The sequence below is a fragment of the Condylura cristata genome, unplaced genomic scaffold, assembly GCF_000260355.1.
Source record: "Condylura cristata isolate star-nosed mole 26May11 unplaced genomic scaffold, ConCri1.0 scaffold00001, whole genome shotgun sequence".
Lineage (NCBI taxonomy): Eukaryota > Metazoa > Chordata > Mammalia > Eulipotyphla > Talpidae > Condylura > Condylura cristata.
This window is the reverse complement of record NW_004567102.1, coordinates 67,287,135-67,311,048: the sequence shown is the minus strand read 5'-3', so window position 1 is coordinate 67,311,048 and position 23,914 is coordinate 67,287,135. Positions and strand designations below refer to the sequence as shown.

The following is a 23,914-nucleotide window of genomic DNA, read 5'->3' as shown; positions in this document are numbered from 1 at the left end:
ATGTCATGGCTGGTTTTAGCTTCTGTCCAGACTATTAAAGCTTTCTTCATATAAACAATAAGGCTGTTTCATTTTCTTATCGTTTGTTTATTTACTGAAGTGGCACTTTTCATTTCCTTTAAGAACAGTTTCCTGCTCTCACAACTTGGCTGTTGGACCCAATTGCCTAGATTTTGGCCAGTCTAGACTTTTAATGTGCCTTCTTCACTCAGCTTAATCATTTCTGACTTTTGATTTAAAGTGAAAAATATGTGAACTTCCTGCACTTGGACACCTAGACATCACTGTAGGTATGAGTTGTTCTTATTTCAAAATTGCACTTTTTTATACATCTCTGCAAAATATATATGTTGGCACAATGCATTCACTGAAATTCTTGAATGAAGGTAATGTGTATATTTCAACAATGTATAGTCTAATAACAAAATTAGTAAGTGTAATAATTTATTGTTTTAATAAATAATTGCCAGACATGAAGTTTTTTGACAAAACTGATTAAATTTCAAAGTGAGAATCACCCTCCTATTTAATGATAGGTAGAATATAGCCAAAGATATAAGTACAGAAGGTAGTAAGTACAGAAGGTATAACATAATATGATCTGTTTAAAAAATAAATGTAAAAATAATACATATCCATAAAAATGAAAAAGAGATGCGAATGATAAAAATTATGAAGTTAATGAAAAAATAATACGATTTTTCATCAAAAAGAAATCATGTGCATTTTGCCCCGATTATTTTATATATTAAGTTAAATGATGGTTAAATGATGGTTTCAAATGTGGGTAAATAAGTCTTCAGCTGCAAAATTTCAGAGATAGGCTGAGATCTTTCCTGATAAAAGTCAAGTCCAGTAAGAAGTTCTACATCACGGACACGGGCAACATGTGCTTCCAATCGTTCTTTAACCCAAATGGATTCAGGTTTATCTCCCTGAAAAAGAAAAAGCACTTTATGTAAGACTTTCAACAGGAATTGTTTTTTAATAAATATGTGATATATAAACTTGAATTCCCATTTTCAATGAGAACTGAATGATCTTTAAATTTTGTCCCAGTTGGCTTATATTATTCTCCTCTCTCATGGATTACTTGGTACCCATCCAAGTAAATGTTCGGTGAACATCTGAGTATTTTCCCTCTTTTAAAATTTTAATTCTCTAAAGTACAAATTTAATCATACTTAGGCAGGGGTGAAAGTCGAGCTAGTTAACATAAGGTTGCTCACCATCACCAACCCACCTGCAAAGCAACGACCTAGAGGCAACTTTCCCGACTGTACCAGTGCATCCGCACAGAATGGCAGTCTTTTCTATAAAGTTTTTATGGTCAATATTAAAATAGTTAAAATTTGGTTTGATTATAGGATATTTTACCTGCATACAATTTCACTTTGTGTTGACTTTATAATCCATCCATCCATCATGAGATGTGATTCTTTTAAACAGCTATCATGTGCTTATTACTTATTGGAGATTAAGTTTTTATATAAAATAGCTTGTTTTTAAGTTTTTATATAAAATATCTTGTTTAATCCTCAGAGCAGCTATATGAAAGGAGGGAAATTCTTTTATACAACTGTGAAAAGTGACATTTACCCAAAGAGGTCAGGACAATGACTGAATCCACTATGTCCAATGAACTCAGAATCTCAGTTCTGTTCTATACTGCCTTTTATATATCTGCCTTGATATATCTGAAAATGATCTTTTAATCTGAAGAGCAAATGCATAAAGAAGCAGGAGACAATGAAATTTGAGATTAATTTTCTAAAGCCCTGATAGAAAGCAGTAAGGGTCTAGAACAGGAAGAGCAAATACTTTCTTTTTAGAAACCCATTTAATCAATCTATGATAGCTATCCAGAACTGTGATAAAGAATTGTTTAATCCTGATTTTTGTGGTAAAAAGTACCACACTGTACCAGGAACTCTTCCATTGGAAGAGTAAGTGAAGGAGGATGACATTCTTTTTTCTCAACTAAATAAAACAATGACAAGAACAACAGGAAGAAATCGAACTAGACAACAACTTCTGATCACTTCCTGCTTGGAAACTCTTCCTCTTCTAGCGCTATGAGTGACCCATTGCTCAACCTCTAAACTTCTACTTTAACCACTGAAAAAGTATTCAAGTTCAAATCCTATCATCAAGACTCAGCTAGAATACCCTATGGCCTATAGGAAGCCTTTCTCCTCCAAAGCTCCAGCTACTTATCTTTCTTACTCTACTTCCCTAGAGTATTTTCTAAATGCTAGAATGTGAGTCCCTTTAAATAGGAATTATGCCTGATTTATATCCAATAGAACACAGTATGATGAATGCACTTAAGTGTTGAAGAACTAAAAGAAAACAGATGTACCAAATCTGGTATAGAACTTTAAATTCCAGTCCTAATAGCCTATGAGACTTTCCATATGAACAACTATTTCCACAAACTTAACGTGCCTATATTTAATTATCTTATCTAGCTGCCAAAATAGTTTTTAATCCTAGCGTCTCTTTTTCTTTTTCCTAATTACCTACATTTAAAATCTCTGATTCATCTTTAAATCTCTTTTCCTTTGACTCTAATATCCAATTGGTTACCAAGTCCTCACCAGTTTTCACTCACGCCTTCCTAATCTCCTCAATCTGTTCAGATTCTGCCCATCCTTCAGGGCCCAGCCCTCCTCCTGCCCCACTTAATGAAAGCTTTATTGATCCTCCCAGTCAAAAGTGTTCTGTATTTGAACAACTAAATCCTAATGACAGTATTTGGCAATTAATTCTGACTTTGTGACGTGTCTTACTTTTAACTTTAAAAATAACTATTGTATTACTGACTGACCCAGTTACGTGTCTCTATCTCATTTATACATCAAAGTTGTATATGATTTCCTTAAATTCCTCCTTGGTGCATTCTAATTTCTATCACAATACTGCACACTTAATAAATTCTCAATATATTTGTTGAACTACTTTAGCATAGCCCAACAACCATATAAACAACATATATGAAAATCAAAGTAGCTATTAACAGAATTTGCCTGGTCCAAAAAATTTTTTGCAGTGACTTAATAAGTGATGTTGTTATCTCTTGAAATTACTTGTTTCAAGTTGATGGAATATCACATTTATATATTAATTTACAAAACACTAATGCAGTGTCAATTTTGGTGTAAGACATCATGATTCATGTCCAGAATTTTAAAAATTAATAAATACTTTTATTCCTTCCCTTATTAATGTGAGAAAATGTATATATACACACACATATATACACACATGTGTATATACATATGTGTGCACATATATGTATATATACATGTATATACACACAATGCATATATAATGCATAAGATATTAATTGATAAACATATGTTCACGCATGGATAATTATATAGAGATCAATGTAAAAAAAAAACTAAAAAATTAGGACATTTTTAGTGCAACTATACCCATGAAACACCTAAAAAATATACCTAGACATTTCATTTCTATGAAAACTTAGGTGAACTCTGACTAACTGATTTGTTAGTTCCCGGACACTTTCCCTAAGCATACTCACAGGACAGCTCTCCACATTGGTGGGTCGGTGAGGAATGATATAGGGCAGGACATCCAATGAGCCAACACAGTTGTCAGGGGTGTAGGCCTTATTTTTGCAACTAGTCAGCACCACAAAATAGTGTGTTGGGATGGGAACGTTGGTGTTAAGTACATATCTAAAGCACAATTAAAAAGATTTGATGTTATTATACTTTCATTTCTAAAATTTACAAATATCCTTCCATTTTTTCAAAGAAATGCTAAGAGAAAAATATGGTAAAAGTTAAGTGAGTAGAAAGTACAAAGTTGTAGTGCACTGTTTTGCTTCAATGATTTAGAACAGACATTTATGGAAGAACAATTATTTTAACATTATATGAAACTAGTTATAAAGGAAAGCAAAACATTTTGTTTTGTCGACCCATGTTTCCTAATTTTGTTGATTTCTAAAAGTTCAGGACAAGGGAAATGAGTTGAGATTGCAAATCTAAGTTCTAGGTGTGCACTACCATGAGTTATTTGATGTGCATCAATCCTCTAATGTTCTATGACTTACTGAACTTCCTCAATTTTAATATGGCTATAGTTTTCTGCTACCAACTTCATGCTACAGACATGGGATCCATACAATGGATACAAGAGTTCTTTAGCTTAAGATAACAAACAAGAATGTATTTGCAGAAGTTTTAAGTGCAAAATAAAGGTAAACTATGAGTATGAATCTACTAACAGGAATGAAAGTTGGAATAAGAAATAATACATAACCGTAACTCAGAATGTCTTCATGGACTCATTCTGACTTTACCACATATTAGCTGTGAAACTTAGACAAGATATTCAAATGCTTGCGTGTTCTCTCACTTCTACATGAGGGCTAGTGGAATCTAATATGGTGTTTTATGGATTAAAAAAGTATTTAAGCGCTTAGAAATGTACCTAGCATGTAGTAAACAGCTCTCAGTGTTTGCTAGAATCATTAAAGGACAAAAGAGAATACTGAAATAAGGGAAAAAAATTTAAAAGGCTACACACTTAGTAGCCATAATGTTACTTTACCAGAGAAATTATTGCCTTTTATAATCTAGGCTTAAGTTTATATAATCTAGGCTTAGACTTGATCCTTCATACAAAGAAATGAAAGGTGAAACTCACCCTTCTACTGGGCCACAAAGGTAACACTTAGTAAAATGTTAAGACCAGGTCTAAGTTACAAAGACATATAGGTTCATCTATTTCCACATAAAACTCATACCCTTTACTGGGAGATACTTTTACGAATCATCCACCACTGGGCAATTTATGAACTGTCACATCTTGATTTTTTTTAGATCCATTGCTAGACTGTTATGTATTTACTGATATATTAACATATTTATTGATATATTGATAGTACTGAGAATCTCCCCTATCTTCTTAAGCTTTACAAATCCAGTTTTCTTTGACCCTTAATTTAGTAATGGTCCACTGATACACTTACTTTGATGGTTTCTTTTTCCCTGGATGTTTTTCTTTATCCATTGACTTGATTTTGGCCATATAAAAATTTTTTTTAAAGATTTATTTATTTATTCATGCAGAACTGGGGTACAGGCCAGAGATGCAGAGGGTGAGAAGATTCACCAGGGACAGAGTGGGGAGCAGAACAGGCAGATCGACGATGTACACTGCTGAGGGGAGCAGCAGGCAGGTCAGGAGAGGTCTGCCTTGCCATGTGGATCTCCTCCCGGGCAGGCGGGGATCGAACTCATGCGGTAGTGGCTTAAGCTTCTTGGTGCAGTGCTTTAACCCGCAGCGCCACCAGGAGGGGCCCATATAAAAAAATTTTTAAGCACTTCTCTATTTGACAATAGTCAATATTATCACTACATAAATGTGCTATATGATATTTAGAATACCCTGTTTTAACTAAAACACTGAAGTTTCCCCACAATACCTTATTTCAAAATCATCTGGTTTCAGATTACTTACTCTTTAATTTCACTTGAAGTATCAAAACGACCATCAGAATTATAATCAAATATTGGCCCACTAATCACATTTACTCCATTTCTTTCCATGGCATGTTTTACAAGAAGATCATTGTGAAGGTAATTCCATATTTCTTTAAAAATAAAAATAAAAAAAGGTTAGTCGGGTACAATTAAATAGCATCAAATTCTGCTTCAATAGTTGTCAGTGAAACTTCTACAAAATAATCCATGAAACACAAACCAAACAAACAAAAAGCACTGATAATAGATTTTTGTTCATATCTTGAACTATAGTCTTGAAATTACAGTAAAAATCTGTCTCTAAATTCCTCTCCAAGAATGGGGTTCAGTTTCTTTTGGGACAGTGAATATTAAAAAGCAGTCCAAACACACATACCTTATTAACTATGACTCTAGGGACAAGTACCTATTATTTACTTATGAGAGTCAGTAAAATTCAGTTCTATGAATGGCTCTTACATTAGGATTAAAAAGAAATTATGAAAATTCTAGAAATAATTCATCCCAGTTCCCCCCCCAAAAAAAGTTCATAAATCATTACTGTTCTTATATTTAAATCCTTAGAACAAAATGATTCATATGATTAGGAACAAAGTACAGTAAAATATTTGTTTAATTTATAATTTCAGTGACATGGGGATTTTTAAATTAAGCTAAATATATACTTACTCTTGAATTCCTTATACATAGGAACCAAATTACTTGTAATCAAAGCATCATATTGACTATCTGGAGTTCTATTATTTGCTGCAAAACAAGTGAGTTTCATTAAATCCAGCTATCAGAGAAAATGTGACATACTACATAATAGGACTAATACTATTACATAGTATGACAAATTTAATAACTGTAAGGCACAGAGATATGAAATTCCCTCCAGTCAGGGCTATCAATAATACAAGCTATTTTGTGCATTTGGTACCTGAAGTGGGTTGAATGGTGAGCCAACAAAGAGCTATGTCCAAGTAAGTGCTAATACCCCTATACTTCTAAATGTGATAGAAAAATAAGGTCTTTGCAAATATATTTAAGGTAAGGGTCTTGAGATGAAATTATACTGGATTTAGCCTTGACTGTAACTTCAGGTCCATAAGGAGAGGAAAGGAAGCCATATGAAGATGAGGCAAAGATGGAAGTAATGCAGCTATAGGTCAAGATATGAGCCCTCACAAAGTGGAGGCAGTAAGGAGGGATTCTACATTCTTTCTTCTTGAAATAAAGAATGGCCTTAGAAACACATTGATTTAGAACCATGGCCACCACCAACTGTAAGGGGATACATTTCTATTGCAGACTTAAAAATTTCCATTGCAGCTTCTGTTTAGCAAAAAAAAAAAAACGCTATAAGTGAAACAAAACAAAAAGATGCCTTACTGAGTGGGAGAAAATATTTGCACATTATAAATCTGAAAAGGAGTTATACCTGAACTCTACAAAGAGTTCACATGATTCAACAAAAAGAAAATCTTATGTAGTGTTGTAAACCAATTTACCTCAAAGAAAAAATATTTTTTAAAGATTCTAGAAAGAAGATAGTAAAGAAAAGAAAATGTGGTATGGGATATTACTCAGCTATATAAGAAGATAAACTCCTGCCACTTGCAACAACATGAATAGCCCTAGAAGGCATTATGTTTAGTTAAGTCAGACAAAGACAAACCCTCTGAGTTCATTCATATGTGGTTCATAGAAAGTATAAACAGAATAAATTAAATACAATAAACTTTTAGGCTATAAAGCCAATTACTAGCCACTAGAAGGGAAAGAGGGAGATATGGATCAATCTGGCAAATGAGGTCAACTATATAAGAGAGGATAGACTTGGAACTTAATGTGGTACAAAGTGAAATGAATATATACAGATACTGATTTATAAGCTTGTATAAGATTATAAAGCAATGTCACTTCAATGAAAGCTTTATAATAGGGCAAGAATAGTAAAATAAATAAATAAACAAACCGTAAGCTGTAATTTTTATTTCTAAACTATCCCTATCCTAGCTATCCTAGCTAATAATTCTATCAATGACCAACAGGTGAATACAAGAGGAAAGGGCAAACCCACAAAAACTGGATTCACATGCAGTGCCTGGTTAGCTGATGCCTAAGATTTTTCTACTTTGTAAAACTATTCCATGAGAGTTGGGAAAGCAAACACACATATTAAATCCTTTTCAAAAAAAAAAAAAAAATAGTAACTAGCTTAAAATAGATTTTCTAACAACTCCTTGAACTCAATTGTTTAGATATTAACTTCATTTCCTCATCAAAGCAAACATTTATATATCAACCAGTAACTTGTAATTTAAATTACAGGAACAATCTTTAAAAGAATTTTATTAGTAAGATATAAGATGTTACAATTATTTATGGTTTATCCTAGGATTTATGTAAACTTGGTAGTTCTAATTTGTGATTAGGTGCTTTATTAGAATGCATTAGTTTACTTTAAATTGACATATTACTTCCTTTCATTAAAATTTTTTTCCCCTCACTATAAATTTCAGCAGCTCTAAATTATAGATCTCTGAACTGACCTCTAGGAAGAATGATGTTTGACCAAAAAAAAAAAAAAAAAAGCCAAATATCAAGAATAAGCACATTCCCAGAAGTTGAAATTGCTGAAAATCTATGGATAAATTCATGAAAATGACATTTCCTGCTAAAAAGGGAAGAGATTAGAATTTGAGAAAAATTACAGTGGCTTTTGCTAGTTCCCATGAGAAATTTTTTTCTTAAAATTTTCAGCGTTCACTTGACTGCTTAATGCCTAGATTTAAATTGTTGGATGTCAGTTTGAGAGAATTCCAGCCTGATGTAGGCTTGAGGTAGGCCTTAACTTGGGCGGTTGCCAGGGGGGTAAAAAAATATGATTTTTTTTTTGAGTCCTTCTAAAAGGAATCTTCAATTTAAAATTAAATTTATACTCGTCAAATTCTCTTAACATCTGGCCCAGATTAAAGCTGATACGTGGTTCCTGCAAATGTATTAGTCTTTATTACAGCTGTCACATCTGGCCAGCCCACAACCACTGCAAGCCTCCTGGGTAGCTAGTTTAGCCCAAGCAGATAGTTTCAGAGAGGAGGTTATGTTTAAGGCACATGCCCACATCCAGCTGATGAGGGCTTCCCAAGCTGCTGCTCTAAAAAAAAGTTATACTAACCAGGAGGATAGAGGAAGCCGTGGGTGATATTCATGTCTGGTGTGTAGAAGGAACACTTTTGGCTCTCAGAAGGAGCAACCCTGACATCAGCCCGCAGACAGTCTGAGACATTGAGAAGAGGCGATGTGTCTCCCTGTTGAAAGAGAGGAAAGAGAAAAAAATTACTCCCACATTTGTGGCTCACCCATGGCCATATATGGTTTGTAACTTCCCTCGAATGTTTTCCATTTAACCTTTTCCTATTTTCTTAGTGAATCAGGTCTATGCAAGCAGTGGAAATGGATGTCTTCAGCAATGTTTTCTTCTGTGGTTCCCTTCTGGTTAGGGACACTAGGAAGGTAAATCAAATACACCTTGGCAAGCAGGATTTTTCAGAACAAAATCTAAACTGAGAGCAGAGGAATAAGCTACTAATAAAAGCCAGAACCTTTTCAGGATTTAACTTTTATGTGGTTGATATATGTTGTACTTACCAATAAAAACCCAAACTAAAATATAAGCAATTCATTTTTTTTTTAAGATTTATTTATGAATACAAGAACTAGGGTGCAGGCCAGAAGTGCAGGGTGGGGAGTGAAAGGATTCACCAGAGACAGAGTGGGGTGCAGAACAGGCAGATCCACAATACACTGCTGAGGGGAGCAGCAGGTGAGACCCACTGCTGAGCCACGTGGGTCACCTCCCTGGCTGGGGATCCAACTTGTGCCTCAGTTGTAGACTACAGCTTCATAGTGCTGTGCTTTAACCCCTTGCACCACTAGGGAGGCCCTAAATAAATCATTTATAAAGTACAGATGAGAACTATCTATATTATTCCTCAGTTCTAATAAACCTAAGAGTAATTAAATAAGCTATAGCTGTCTAAATTTATTTATTGAGCATTTAAATAAATCTGTAGCTATGCTTCATTTTAACTTTGGCGTATTTTCTCTGCTGAACCTTCCGCAGACTTCGCTTATCTTCATATTTTTATGATTTTCTTTGTACAACAGGGGCTCCCTGGTTGCACAAGGGGCTAAGTCTCAGCATTATGATGCAATCAGCAGCCACTGCAGCATTAGTTCCATCCCCAGCCAGGAGGCCAACCCATATGGTGAAGCAGACCTTTCCTGTCTCCCGTTACTCCCTTCAGCAGTGTATTTCAGTGGATTTACCTGTTCTGTTTCATACTCTGTCTCTGATGAACCCTCTCACCCTCCTGTACCTCGGGCCTACACCCCAGCTCTTGTTTGCATAAATAAATCTTAAAAAAAGACAATTAAGACAATACTTGATTTACTGGCCACATCCTACCCCACACATTTAAAGCAATAGTTTTACCTGATCCTAGTTTGATCAGCATATAATCATGAGTAAACCAATACTTTTTCCTTTCATTTTTTCAGATTTTTTCATTTAAATGCATATGACATTCTTAATATTTCTAAAATGTATAAAAATGATTAAAATGGATATCCTTCTTTTATTCATTCCATTATAATAAAAATAAAGATCAGCTATTGCACCTAAAATGTGGTGAATGTTTTGCTGAGTGTGTGTGTGCATCATATTATCATGTTGTGCACTTTAAACTTACACAATGTTACATATCAACTATATCTCAATAAATGTGAAGGAAAAATAAACAGTAAAATGCATAAGCTCATAAAGGATAAGGTGTCTGCTGTGTGCCATACTCTTAGGCAAGAGAGCACTATGATGAGAAATATATGGGCAGGAGCAGAAGATAAGCGAAGTCTGCGGAAGATTCAGCAGAGAAAATATGCCAAAGTTACTGCAATGTTCCAGTTGGAAAACACTGCAGAAGTCAAAGAAACTTCTCACCTGAATAAAAACATTTATCTTTCCTCCCTTTAGAAATTCTATTATAAATACAATAGTGATGAACATACTCAAAGGATGATAGGACATTTCCAGAAACTGGAAATCAGATAAGCATTGGTTTACTATTATAACCTGACTCAGATCTGCACTGGGGAAAGTACAAAGAAATTATAAAACCTCAGAAGTGTAGAAGAACTTGGACTCTAAGACAGGAATGTATGAAGACCTGGAAGAAACAGGAGATAGACTGCAACTGAAAAAGAAGTCAAGCCTATGTTCTGTCACTGAAGAGGCTGAATCAGAGGGACACAAGGCACCCCAGAGAGCAGGTGTTCCAGAGTGTAAAACAATGTGAACAAATAAAAATCTAGATGATGAATGGTAATATTTCCCCAATTTCATTTCCTACATGTACCTGAGTCTGATTAGAAGCTCTTTTTGCTTTTAGTGACTTAACCTCAAAATGTGGGCTGACAGCCAAAGGCCACCAGATATTTAGAGGAAATGGGGGGAGAAACAAGAAAAAAATACAAAATGGAGATAGCAAAAGAAAACTGTCAGAGAGATAAGGCCATATATGGCATTCCCAGGAAACGAACAGGAAACACTAAAAAAAATGGAGGCGGTAACAGAAAGCTCCTAGAATTTAAATGCTAAGTACTAAACTATCCAACAATATCTAGAAGATAAAGTTGCTGCTTTCTCTCAAAAAGTGGAATAAAGGAAGAAAAGTAAAGAACACATGAAAACAGTAATGGACCAGTTAGTTTTAAGGACAGAATTTATCTAAAATTCTAAAGTAAACCATCAATTGTTGTACAAATAAAATAAAAACCATTTGAGATGCATAAGCCTTCAAAAATGTCCATCTTCCCTACTTCCTCTTTAGGGGATGCTTCTGAATGACGGAATCCATCAAAACAGAAGAAAAGCACAAAATAGGAAGCATTTGTGTTAGATACCACAGATCTACTCTCTGCCCAATTTTATTTTCCTGGTGTCAGTCACTGAAAAGTTGAAAACATTTATACTCTTTCAAATACACATTACACTAAACACCTCTGAATGGCTCTTTTCCTTCATTTGGCATAAAAGGGGCACATAAAGATGTAAATGGAAATGCCAGGCTATCAGTTGTTTACAAAGTCAACTCATAGTCACCCAGAAAGTTGTAAATTGGCATTTCCTACCTCACAGTTTGTAGGATTGAGCACTCTAAAACCTCGTGTCTACTAAGTTGTATTGAAGAAATGCACAGTACATAAATGTAGCCATGGAAACATTTTCCATAATGTAAGGAAAAGTAACTGCCTGTAGTCAACATAAGGACAGCAATACTAGAAGAGACAGGAAGAGGCCTCTTTTATAAACGGGAGATTTTGGAATAGTCAGCCCTCTAGAAGGCTGCAGGGGAGGTAAGGTTACATTTCTGTGTCTTGAACTCTGGAGAAAAAAACAGTGAACCATGACCTCAACATCCCCAAGACACACAGACAGCCTCATCCCTGCCATAAAACTTTCTTAAAGTTTTTTAAGCCAAGGGATAGAAAGTCAGGAAAACAATAAATAGACTCAGACACTGAGAAAAATTCTGAACTCCCTCACTCTCAAAATTCTTCAAAAGAAGTAGATGATGAGCACAGACAGGAAAGTGAGATGTTTTCCTTTCTTGTCTAGCATGGGTACAAAATAGCACTAACAGACAGCAAAATTCTTTTTATTGAACTTATAAACTCCCCTGACCTGTAGGCTGAATATAAAAAAAAATGTATTTGAGCATTGATTACTATGCTTCTTTATAGTAAGAAAAATAGATAGTTTTTAAAATTATTATTCTGGGCAAGTGTCTTTTTCTAAAGAATAAATCATTCCTCATTGTTAAAAGAAAAGTTTTCAGCACACAATGATACCTCTAGTTTTTAAAGACAAAGAGATTGTGTCAGGTTTTATAGTATCAGAGGTAATAAGCTTTAGAAACAAGAAAGGCTTTATAAGAGCTAAAGGATATGGGAGATAAGTACATATATTGCAACTTCCACAGTTGACTAGATTTTCTTATTTCATTTACAGCAATAAACAAGCATTCAGAATCAGAATACATTTTACTTCACATTAAATTTCTGAGGCATACTTCAAATAATTATTCCTGCTCTTACTTTCAACTCTTCACCTGAGTACAGAGTTAAAAGGTCTCACCTTCCTCTGAGTATGCCCCACTGTGATCAACCTTGATGTTTTGAATCAGCTGTTGTAGGACATGACTGAATTACAACTACTTCCCCAGAACTCTTCTGAGATAATAACAAAAATTAGAAAACCCACCAAAACCACAGCAAAACAAGAGCTCCATAAAACTTAAAGGCACATGCCAATTGGGTCCATTATCCAAAAAGTGCTTATTTAAAGTCTGATTTCTCAAACACAGAACTGATACAACATTTTTATGTGAATCTCAAAACATCCTTGTATGTAATTTTCTTGAACCACAACATACTAACAGAGTAATTTCTGAATTAGAAAGCAGAAAATTACTAGAATTCCATCCTGTCACAAAGAGGGAGAAATACACAAGTTCTGTGGGATCAGTGAAAGGACAGGAACTTTTGGTAACAAAGAAGCTAGTTTTAAAACAATAACAAAAAAGAATTGTACTGAACTCCTGGTTTCCGCTAAAGCTCATATAAATTCTGGAATGCGAGACAGCAGGGAAAAGTACTCAAAACACAAACATTTATTCACATAACCCCTAGGAGTACCTGGGCTTTTCAGAGATAGAGAACTAAATAAGTATATTTCACAGCATGTTGAAGAAAATCACAAACACTGTGCACATTAATAGAGAGTTGTTGCCATTTACCACGCATTGGAACTCAGATCATTGGCAAGTATTTGCCGAGATGGGAACCAGCATTTCTGCTCTCCTACCACTGACCACAATCAAACCTTTGTCAGCAACAGAGCTGGTTTTCTGAACAAAGCTTTAATTAGTAGCATGGAAATATGCCTTGTCTTTCTCCTAAAATCTTGAATTTGAATTAGCAGAGTAAATAAACTGGATCACTTCCTTTTCCATAAAAAGATGTGACATCCCTGTACACTTCCCAAGAATAACAGTAGCTTTGGGTTTGTCATCTATCTTTGAATCTAAGATACTTAGATTTTTCTCTCCAGAAAAGAAAGAAAAAAAGCTGATTTACCCATGTGATTGTTTATTTACCCCATCTGATTGAAAGTACTGCTTTATCTTTAAATTTTTATAATTAATGACTGAGATTAATTAATTCAATATGCATTCATTGAGTACTTTATTTATATGCTGAGAATACATTAAATAAAAGCAGCCCTGCCCCAAGGAGTGTTTAGATTGATTTTTGGCAGACTTTTATTTATCTTTCCTCCATTGCTTATGGTTTCAGCTGTTCAACTCATGTCCTTTGCTCATTTTAAACTACAGCTTGTTGTTTGCTTGTTTATTGGTACACATGTATTTGTTATTCTAGGGCCTAATTATTAATCTGAATAGTCACTGCATGTTTCTTACATGCAATGCAAATATTTTGTCCCATCCATAACTTCAACCAAATCAATCTCCTCTATTTTATTGTTGTTTATTACCCTGAGAAATCCTTCTCTAAATATTTAGAATAGAGATTCCTTAAAAAAATGAAAAGAGAAATACCATGTGATCCAGCAATCACTCTTCTAGGCATTTATCCAAAGAATATACCCCCTCCCCATGTTTATAGCAGCATTATTCACAGGCATGAAAGCAATCTAAACACCCATTGAGGGATACCTGGATTAAAAAAAAAAAGAAAGAAAAGCATGCATGCTATATATTATCAGTGGGCTACTATTCTGGACCCTCCCTGATAGCGCAGCGGGTTAAAGCACAGCACTAAGAAGCTAAAGCTACTTCAACATGAGTTCAATCCCCTCCCACCCACCCACCCACCCTGGAGGTGACCACATGGCGCGGCAGACCTCTCCTGACCCACCTGCTGCTCCCCTCAGCAGTGTACTTCCCTCCATCTGCCTGTTTTGCTCCCAGCTCTGTCTCTGGTGAATCCTCTCACTGCCCATGCACCTCTGGCCTGTACCCCAGTTCTATATAATAAATAAATCTTTTTTTTAAAGAAAATGATGAAATCCTGCCTTTTGCAACAATATGGAACTTGAGGTGGTTATGCTAAGTGAAATGTCAGACAGTGAAAGACAACTATCAGTTTTTCCCATATGTGAAAATAACCAAAGCAAATTAACTAACAAAATTCAACAAAAATAATTCTTAAGACTATAAAGCATGGTGGTTATCAGAGGGAATGATTAGGGAGTCAACTTGAGAATGTGAATGTCATTAGAACTTTGGTGGTGGCTGGAGGTATATACACCTATTGCATGAAGTTGTAGTCCAAAGTTGATACAGTATTATAAACCGGTGGTAAGTCAACAGAATTTTATTCTAATGTAATAAGAAATCTTTCTCTATTCTATAGTTCATAAAGATAAACACAAAGGAAAACATGGATTTTCAGTTCACATTTAGTTCTACAAATCTACCAGCAACTTAACTTTCTAAATGATATGAAGCAGAAATCTAGTATTTTCTTCCTCACGATAAACAACTTTCCCAGTGCCACTTATTGGAAGGAGTATGCCAGATAGTGAAGAGGGACAAGGATTGAAACGACTGGATTCTCAACCCCAGCCTGGAGAGATCTGTGGCCAGGCATAACTGTACATGTAAGCCCGCCATAACTCTTACCTTCTAAGGTAGGAAATATCTCCTACTTAGGTATTGTCAAGTGAAGAGCATACTGGCTTCTGTACTTACTGTTGAAGATCTTCAAAATCTTTTCTTCGACCTGTCTTACTTACTAGTCAACTGACCTGTAAATACCTTCTCAGTTCCCTAGACAAAACGATGTAATTTTTGGTACCCACATGACACTTAAAAATACTTTTAAGTAATACCTGGGACACTGACAAGCTGCAGGTCATTGGGCTGCCTTTGGTGTTTCTACTACAAACAAAATACAACTTTAAGAATATTGGTGAACTATATACTTTTCAGCCCAAGTGAATCAATGGCCAGAAGAACTTACCACAGATTTAGGGACAGTGTAAGAGCTCCACAAAGGCATGCTGAAAGCTTTCCCAAATCCACTGACATACTCCCTGTGATAAAGAAGGCAGTGTTCCTTGTTTTGCTGCATAACTCTCGGCCTCCCAAATGGCAAGTTTTGTTTCTCTGTTGCTGATACTATAATAAAAATAACAAAGTAAAATAAAAATACTTGTGAAATTAACAATTTTTCCATGCTTGACATCTCCGAATCTCCGATGATCTACCATATTCTGGGTACTTTGATAAATATCTATTTTTTCATACTTTAAAAGGACAAGTTTAGTGGTAAAAGGAGAAAGAAAAAGAGGCACCTGCACAGTCACAGGTGGGCAAAGGAACTGCCTACTCCGAAAAATATTTTACATCTGTAACCACCTTTAACTCTTACACATACACCTGCCCTGAGGAAGGTGTCATTATTCCATCCTACAGATTATAGAATGAACTGCTTAGCTAGACAGTTCAAGTTTCACAGGATATATTTGAAGAGATAAAACCTCAAAATCAAAAGTGCTTGTTTTACAGCAAAGATGACCTACTTTAATATCTGCCATAGGGAAAATATTGGAGTTCCATAAAAAATATCTCCTGTTGTTTATTGAATTTTACTTCTCTGCCATCATAATCTAAAAATCCACTAATTACTAATGGGTAAAAACGCACCCAGTATTCATGCCATGGAACAACTCTGAACAAATTATAAGAATTATTAAAACATATATTTTCTGAACTCTTATTATGAGCCAGACACCATTCTAAGTACACATATGTCGACACAACCTGCACATCTATATAAAGTAGTGTATCTCCAATTTATAAATGGTCAGTCAGAATTAAGAACTAACGCAATTTAAAATTTAACAAGCAATAATATACCTACAGGATACTTTTCTAAATGCTTTCTATGGATTAACTCTTAATATTTACAACTACACGAAGCAATTGCCATTATTAATAATGAAGAGACCGTGGGCCCTCCTTGGTGGCACAACGGATTAGGATGCAACACAGCAAGAGAACTGCAGCTGCTTCACAGTGAGTTCGATCCCTGGGCCCGGAGGTGACCTACATGGCATGGCAGACCTCTCCTGTCTCGCCCACCGCTCCTCTCAGCAGTGTACTTCGTCAGTAGGTCTCTTCTGCTCCCCAGTCTGTTTCTGGCAAATCCCCTTACCGCCCACGCAACTCCAGCCTGTCCCAGTTCCATATGCATAAATAAATATTTATTTAAAAGAAATGAAGAGACTGAAACACAGAGGTTAAGTACTTTGACCCAGGTTACACAGCAAAGATGAAATGTAGGATAAGTGTTTTAATTGGGCTTTTTGTGCCATGAGCCTCTGTGGTTATCCCCTGTGGCCTTAATGGATTAATATGGCAGGCGCTTGAGAGCGTGGATGGTGGACAGTTGTCTGTGTACACCTAGAATGTGGCTGTGAGCTTGTGTAAGTGTGCACCCCTGAGTCTAGAGACCTGGGCTATAAAGATGGCTATGGGAAGATGGGTATGAGAGGATGAGTGACTACAGAAGAAGTGAGAAAAAGGGAGCACCCCAGATAGCTGCGAGAAAGAGTCAAGATTTATGGGGGTTTGGAAGCTCACTTGTCTGCCTGCCTACCAGCCCATCCGCCCCCACAACACACCTGGCCTGTGCCTACCTCCTTGCATGCCAACCTCTCTGCCTGGTGTGCCTGAGTACCTGATTATAAGTTAATTAAAAGGTTATAAGTTACAGCAAATTTAAGAAAATCATGTTCAGCTACTGTGCTGAACACACTCCAGTCCTTGAATGAACCAAAAATAAAATGATTCATGAGAGAGCATTAAAGCCTGTAAAATCCACTGAGGGCTCCGGGACTCTTTATCTACCTGTCCGAATGGATAGTGAACCTGCCCGGTGCATCCTGACAATGAAGTAAGCCTAGAACTAAACCCTAGGTGGTTTGATCAATTCAAATCCAAGAAAGGGAAGAGTGAACTGTAGATGAGACACAACCATTTCAAGGAAAATGCTGCATTCCTGGAATAGTTATCAGTTACCCTATGCTTGCTATTGCTGTTACTAGAACTGGTTATTGTTTTGTCCCCTGTATGTTGACAATTAACATTCTTTATACTCAAAGGGAGCTTTGAGCTTAATTTGGAGAGTCTCCCCAAAGTAAAATTGCATTTCATTAGGCCTAATAAAAAACTCACGTGTTTTCTACAACTTACTTTCTTCTGCTTTGAGATTTAGTCTTGCATTCATAGATGATAGATCAGTCTCCTGAAAGACAATATGGGACAGAAGGAGAGAAATGACATCAAAGTAATAGCGCATGTTTTTAAGGTGATCAAGAAGATGTCTGCAGACCTTACATAGATTTTACTTCTGCGCAAAAATAGCCAGACTTAAACTCCAGCTCTGCCACTTAGAAACACAGAGATACTACTACTCCTTAGAATACTCTGCTCTATGTGGGAATTGGCAAAGATGTGATAATGGGACAGAGCATTTTGACAGCAGCTGGGATTAGCTACTATTGATAAATTAGAACAACTTCTCAGTGTCTGTCAAGCATTAACATGCATACAACTCACTAGAGGGTATTGTTAAAATGAGAATCTAAATTAATAAACCTGAATCCTGTGGGACCAAAGAGTCGGAATCTCTGCAAGTGATTCTATGCTGAAAGCCCAGTTTCACTCATGTGCTCCAGTTCTCACAGGTGGGCTTGCCACTGTATTTACTAAGTGATTGTATGTATTCCATAGTATGTATGTTAGCTTCTATTCTAACATTTTTAATCTCCATGCCTAGAATCTCATCCTGTTGATAGTCTTCTGGGATCTAACATCCTGCTCCTGAACTCAGCTTTGGTATGATGCACTGAAAAAATGTTCCCAGTGCTGACTGCCAGCCAGCCTTCCCCACTGCCTGAGGGGCAGTCTTCAGTGTTACCCAAGGGAACGCCTCCCATTTTAAGCAACTGGCTTCCTGAACTGTGCAGAATCTACAATGCCCACCCTCTCCTCATCTCCACCCTGTCTCCTGCACTCTTCCAGTTCATTCTATTCTAAGTAAATAAGCATGACGATCTGATTCATAGCTGCAAGGGGAACAGTTCATGAGACATCAACAAGAACTCCAAGATTCTACTGTTCTGGTTAGGGACAATTTACACACAAGGGATTTAATTATTTCCCAACTAGTGCCTTCCAGTTTACAAAGCATATTTACACATTTAATCTTATGGCATATCTCTGATTTCTAGAGATGGTTTCAGTGGAATACTTAGAAATGCAGTATATCTAAGTTAGAACACAAACCTACTTATAGTTGATCCCTTCACATTCTAAATAACACTTACATTTTGTAATTCAGGGCATTTGCACCCTAGATCATCCGTGGGCAGTGGAGTAGTAAATTCACAACGAGAAGACTTTGACACTTCTTCTGGATGGGCTGGTTTATAGAAAGGTTCCTTCAAAAGATGGTTCAGACTACCATGGGTACCATTGTTTGGTGCAGGCTGAATGTGTAGAAGATCTATTTAAAAAAATAAGTTCAGGATGACACAAACACCTACTGATTACATCCTTGGCAAATTCTTCTGTAGTGCAGTAATGGGCTGCATGAGTCTAGAGAATAAAACAGTCCCTGGAGCTGGGCTACAGGAAGTTCCATGAACTGTGTCTGTTCCTCTAGAAAAAGCATTAGTGAACTTGCTTAATAGAGTTTCATTAAGTACATCTCTCTTACTCTGGATCCTAACAGGTGCCTTCCATACACTTTCCGCAAGAGGTGACAAAAACTCAGCCTGGGAAACAAGAATTTAAGTTGTTAAGACTATGCCACATTGTATTTAAAATGGCTAAGTTTTTTGGCCCTCCCTGGTGGCGCAGGGGATTAAAGCACTGCACTGAGAAGCTAAAGCCACTTCCGCATGAGTTCGATTCCTGCCTGCCCAGGTGACCACATGGCGTGGCAGACCTCTCCTGACCGGTCCACTGCTCCCCTCAGCAGTATACTTCCGTCGATCTGCCTGTTCGGCTCCCCACTCTGTCACTGTCCCTGCACATCACAGTTCTGTATGCATAAATAAATATTTTTTGAAATTATTCAGTAGCTTAAGTGTGAAATAAAACAAGATATCATGCCCCATTGTACTCTGTAGAGACTAATGTGGAGGCAGAAGAGTCCCATGGTTAAAAGCTTCATTTTCACCAGCTATTAAGTGGCATTAATGAAGTTCCATCTTTGTAGTGCTCTGACCTTGTACTATGCCTGGCACATAGAACTGTATTTTAGTTTTCATCATCACTCTTTTTTAAAAAGTGCCCAAATCGGGCCCTCCCTGGTGGTGCAGCGGGTTCAAGCACAGCACTGAGAGTCTAAAGCCACTTCCGCATGAGTTCGATACCCGCCTGCCCCGGAGGTGACCTCACGGCGAGACAGACCTCTCCTGACCCATCCACTGCTCCCCTCTGCAGTGTACTTTGTTGATCAGCCTGTTCTGCTCCCCACTCTGTCTCTGGTGAAGCCTCTCACCCTCCGCATCTCTGGCCTGTACCCCAGTTCTGTATGAATAAATAAATCTTTAAAAAAAATGGCTAAGTTTTAGTCTCTAAATCACATTCAATTAATCTAAGCCAGTGGCAAGTGGCAAGTCTAAGAAAGAACTGTGAGCATCTGCATGTTTGAATTCCTACACAAGTGATTAGTTAATATGATAATCTGAGGCAAGCCTGTAAGCAGGAAGTGGGTTAGAATCCCTAAAACTTAAAGTTTTTTTTAACACTGAACTTAATAAACGCCTATCCAAAAAGAACTTTGTTACCATCTTTATTCATGGTGCTTTCTCCATGTTATTATAAGAAAATATTTACTTGTATTTTCCTGCTTTAAAATGTTAAGTGCAATTTTATTTACCTAACCTCTATCAATTTCATTACGATATAATAACAACAACAGAAAAGCAAATCTCCTAAGTTTATCATGACTATAAAAACAAAAAGAATTCACTCTTATAGCTGAATATTCCTTACTAATAAACATTCTTCCTCATTTTTTCTATTTTCTGTCTTCTTAATGCAGAACATCCACCTCTGGGATTAATTTATCACCAATTTCAAAACACATTTTTTTAAAACAATATGCACATTTTGCCATTAAATTCATACAGAAGTACTTACCACATAGTAGGTTATAGATTTCAATGTTTTCAAACGGTTCGACTTCGGTCTTCTCTTTAAAACTGGGTCCATGTGCCACAAAGATAGTCTAGGAGGTAACAGTCACACCATGACTATGTAAGACTTTATTCTAAGATGCCTTCAGGACTCAAAAACAGGTGATGAAGAGACACAATTCTCCTTCCAGCACAGCCCTTCTATTTGTCTTAGACTTCTGTAAGGATTTCTTCTCAGAAATGAAACTGATTTTTTACCATTTCCACCTGTGATTTGTGCCAATCCTGATGTAATATGAGCCATATGTCTTTATTTCTATGTCTACCTGCTTCCACAGCACCTCATGAAAACTAATTAGGAAAATATAGAGATCAAAAAATGCCAGCAAATAATCTGGACAAGATAAATTAGAAATTCATCAGATATATATATATATGTCTCTTCATATTCCTTTCAGATCACTGCTCAAATATGTAAATACATAAAACATTGAAACATAACATAAAAGCATTAATTTTCACATAACATGACTTCTTAAATCCTCCCTCTACTGTTACAAAAAAGCAACTTAAATATTCTTACTTATATCGAATCCACTAATGCTAATTATTCATAGCAGAATTAATCATTTTAGATTGCAAATACTAGAAGAGTCAGAGATAAACTATTCTTTTGCTGATAACAGGTATGTTATATATTTATGTGTGTGTTGGTTTGTGTGTATATGTGATGACTGAAGTATTCGAAGTATGGGTTTCTAATGCAGTAATCATCAAATAGTACCCTATAATAGACAAATAACCTGTATCCAGAGAGTTTTCAAATATTTACAGACAGGTGTAACTCACTGCAACAGTGTTAAGAGGTAGAATATCTATACCAAGGCTAACACATTGTTTTTCCTATTGGAAAGGGATGTATGAAAGGGATCTATGGAATGTGTGGAGGAGGTGGGTGGGAATATTACAAATGACATAAAATAATCAGGTTGCAAGAATAATGAAGCTCTAACTTTGTGGGGGGGTGGGGGGAACCAACCAATTTTGCTCATGGATTCTTACAAATATTTGTCTCCCCTTAGTTCTCACACACTTCTGGTTTCCTTTTGTCACAAATTCTACTTCTAGGTCTTTTTACTAGTAACTTTTTCTCTCAAAAATTCAAAAAGAAATATTTAGGGCTTAGTACTCACTCTTTATCTCTACCTACACTTAGTCCCTGAGGAAGTTACCTAGCCATAAACTTTCCGAATAGTTGATAGAGCTAAAACTCAGCTTATCCCCAAGCTAAATTTTTCCATTACCTTCATCTCTGTTGTTATGTATGGTAAATATTAAAAATTTAACACGTGAACTGAACTTTCCCTTCCTATCAGCTGCAGCCCAAAGCTAGCATCTCTCCAGCAAAATATGAAGGTTTTCTTGCCCCTAACACAACAGGCCTATTCCCACATTTGGGCCTTTACACTGGTTGATTCTCCTGCCTGGGACACTCATTCATTGAATATTTGAACATTTAATTCTTTCATCATCTTCTACTCTTCTGTTCAATGGCATCTTAATAAATCTAACCCTCTCAATCTTATTCAAAATCATGCAATGTTCCCCCACAGCACTCCGAAAACACCCCAATTTCTACCTACTAAGCTTTACTTGTTCTTGATTTCCCATAGTTCTTCTAACATCTTCTAACATGCCAAATAGTATTTTCCTTTTAAAACAAAGTCAATTGTCAATATTCTTGCATTCGAATGAAAACTTCATGAGGAAAAGGACTTTTATCTATTTCATTCAAATACATTCTAGACTCCTGAGTAGTGTTTGTCACAGAGTGGATACTCAATACATATGCATTGATAAATATCTAGCAAATTAAATGTCTAACACTTACCAAAATAATTTAAAATATATGCATATATATGTATATATATAAATTAAATATGAAAGTTATCAGATAGATATTTGTTAAAAGCAATGTTACCTCCATGCTCTTAAACTCATTGTCATAACCATGGTTGCCTCCACCACAGAACGTATTTCCTTTGGCCCTAGAAAGGAATAACACTATTATATTGTGACCAATATATTGATATAAGACTGTATAGCAAACTGAACTTTGAAAGATTTTTATTTAGCTTCTACCATTATATAAGTAGCTTTTCTTCAAACAACAGCATAAATATAGTCATTTTTCATACTAACCACAGGTGAACAATATGGTAAAAGAGAATTTATAGGTAGAATTTAAAAGCTTTTAAGTCTTAGATATTAAGAAAAGCAACAAAATCAATTTTTAAAAAGAATTTGGAGAAAAAAAGCTTATCTGCATGATAATATCTGCATGATAATAATTTCAATAGATCTGAGGCTACCAATAAGGGAGGGCAAAGGGGGAGGGAGCCCAGTGGACTATGAGAAGAAATTACTGGTGCATTTGTGGTGGGCTTGTTGTGTTGTGAGAACATAAGTTTGAAGGTGTGAACCTGTACCACTAGAATATATACTGCTCTTAAGCTAATATTACCTGGTTAATAAATTTAATGTAAAAATTTAACTAACTAGTGTATTACTTTAAGCATTTCAGTTTCAATAGCCTAAACTATGAATAAATAATACTCTGGGAAAATTAACTGTAATGCTTAATAAGGAGAAGTTATATATTCTGTGAATTCAGCATTTATTTTCCACTTTTGGTGTCTTCTTACCCAGGATATTGCTCTTTGATTCAAATGACTGTCCAAAGTTAACTACCTTGCCTTCTGCCTATTTTGTTAATAGTATATTAATTTTTGAATTAATAGTAATTTCAATTTGTAAGCAGTGAAGATTTAAATTAGGTCTTTAAAGGGGGAAAAAAGCTTTTAGTTTCAAAGATTGTCCTTAAGAATTCTCTCACTTACTTCCCTAATCCCAGGACACATACACACACGATATTTTTGTTTTTACATTATAGGTCCAAAGAGCGCAGGACTTTAATTTAGCATCTTAAAGTAATCAACTTTAAAAAAGAAAATTCATAATTGACTCATTCAGCTTAAATGAGAAAATAAATCATGAAGTAAAAGATCAAACAATGAGCAGCCCACACTTCAGTCTATCCAACAGA

At 35.9% G+C, this 23,914-nt stretch overlaps 1 protein-coding gene across 1 annotated transcript in view; it reads right to left on the bottom strand.

The window, feature by feature from the left end:
* Window positions 1-713: 713 nt before the first annotated feature.
* The window catches only part of ENPP3 (ectonucleotide pyrophosphatase/phosphodiesterase 3), a 66,424-nt gene continuing 43,223 nt past the window's right edge, over window positions 714-23,914 (bottom strand). The window contains exons 16-25 of the mRNA XM_012735301.1: window positions 22,790-22,856; window positions 20,813-20,900; window positions 18,988-19,166; window positions 17,852-17,903; window positions 15,615-15,772; window positions 8,686-8,818; window positions 6,192-6,269; window positions 5,500-5,632; window positions 3,551-3,707; window positions 714-935 (exon numbers count right to left, since the gene is read on the bottom strand). Of these exons, the coding sequence (XP_012590755.1) occupies window positions 765-935; window positions 3,551-3,707; window positions 5,500-5,632; window positions 6,192-6,269; window positions 8,686-8,818; window positions 15,615-15,772; window positions 17,852-17,903; window positions 18,988-19,166; window positions 20,813-20,900; window positions 22,790-22,856 (1,216 nt within the window). The 3' untranslated portion in view covers window positions 714-764. The remainder of the gene's footprint in view (window positions 936-3,550; window positions 3,708-5,499; window positions 5,633-6,191; window positions 6,270-8,685; window positions 8,819-15,614; window positions 15,773-17,851; window positions 17,904-18,987; window positions 19,167-20,812; window positions 20,901-22,789; window positions 22,857-23,914) is intronic.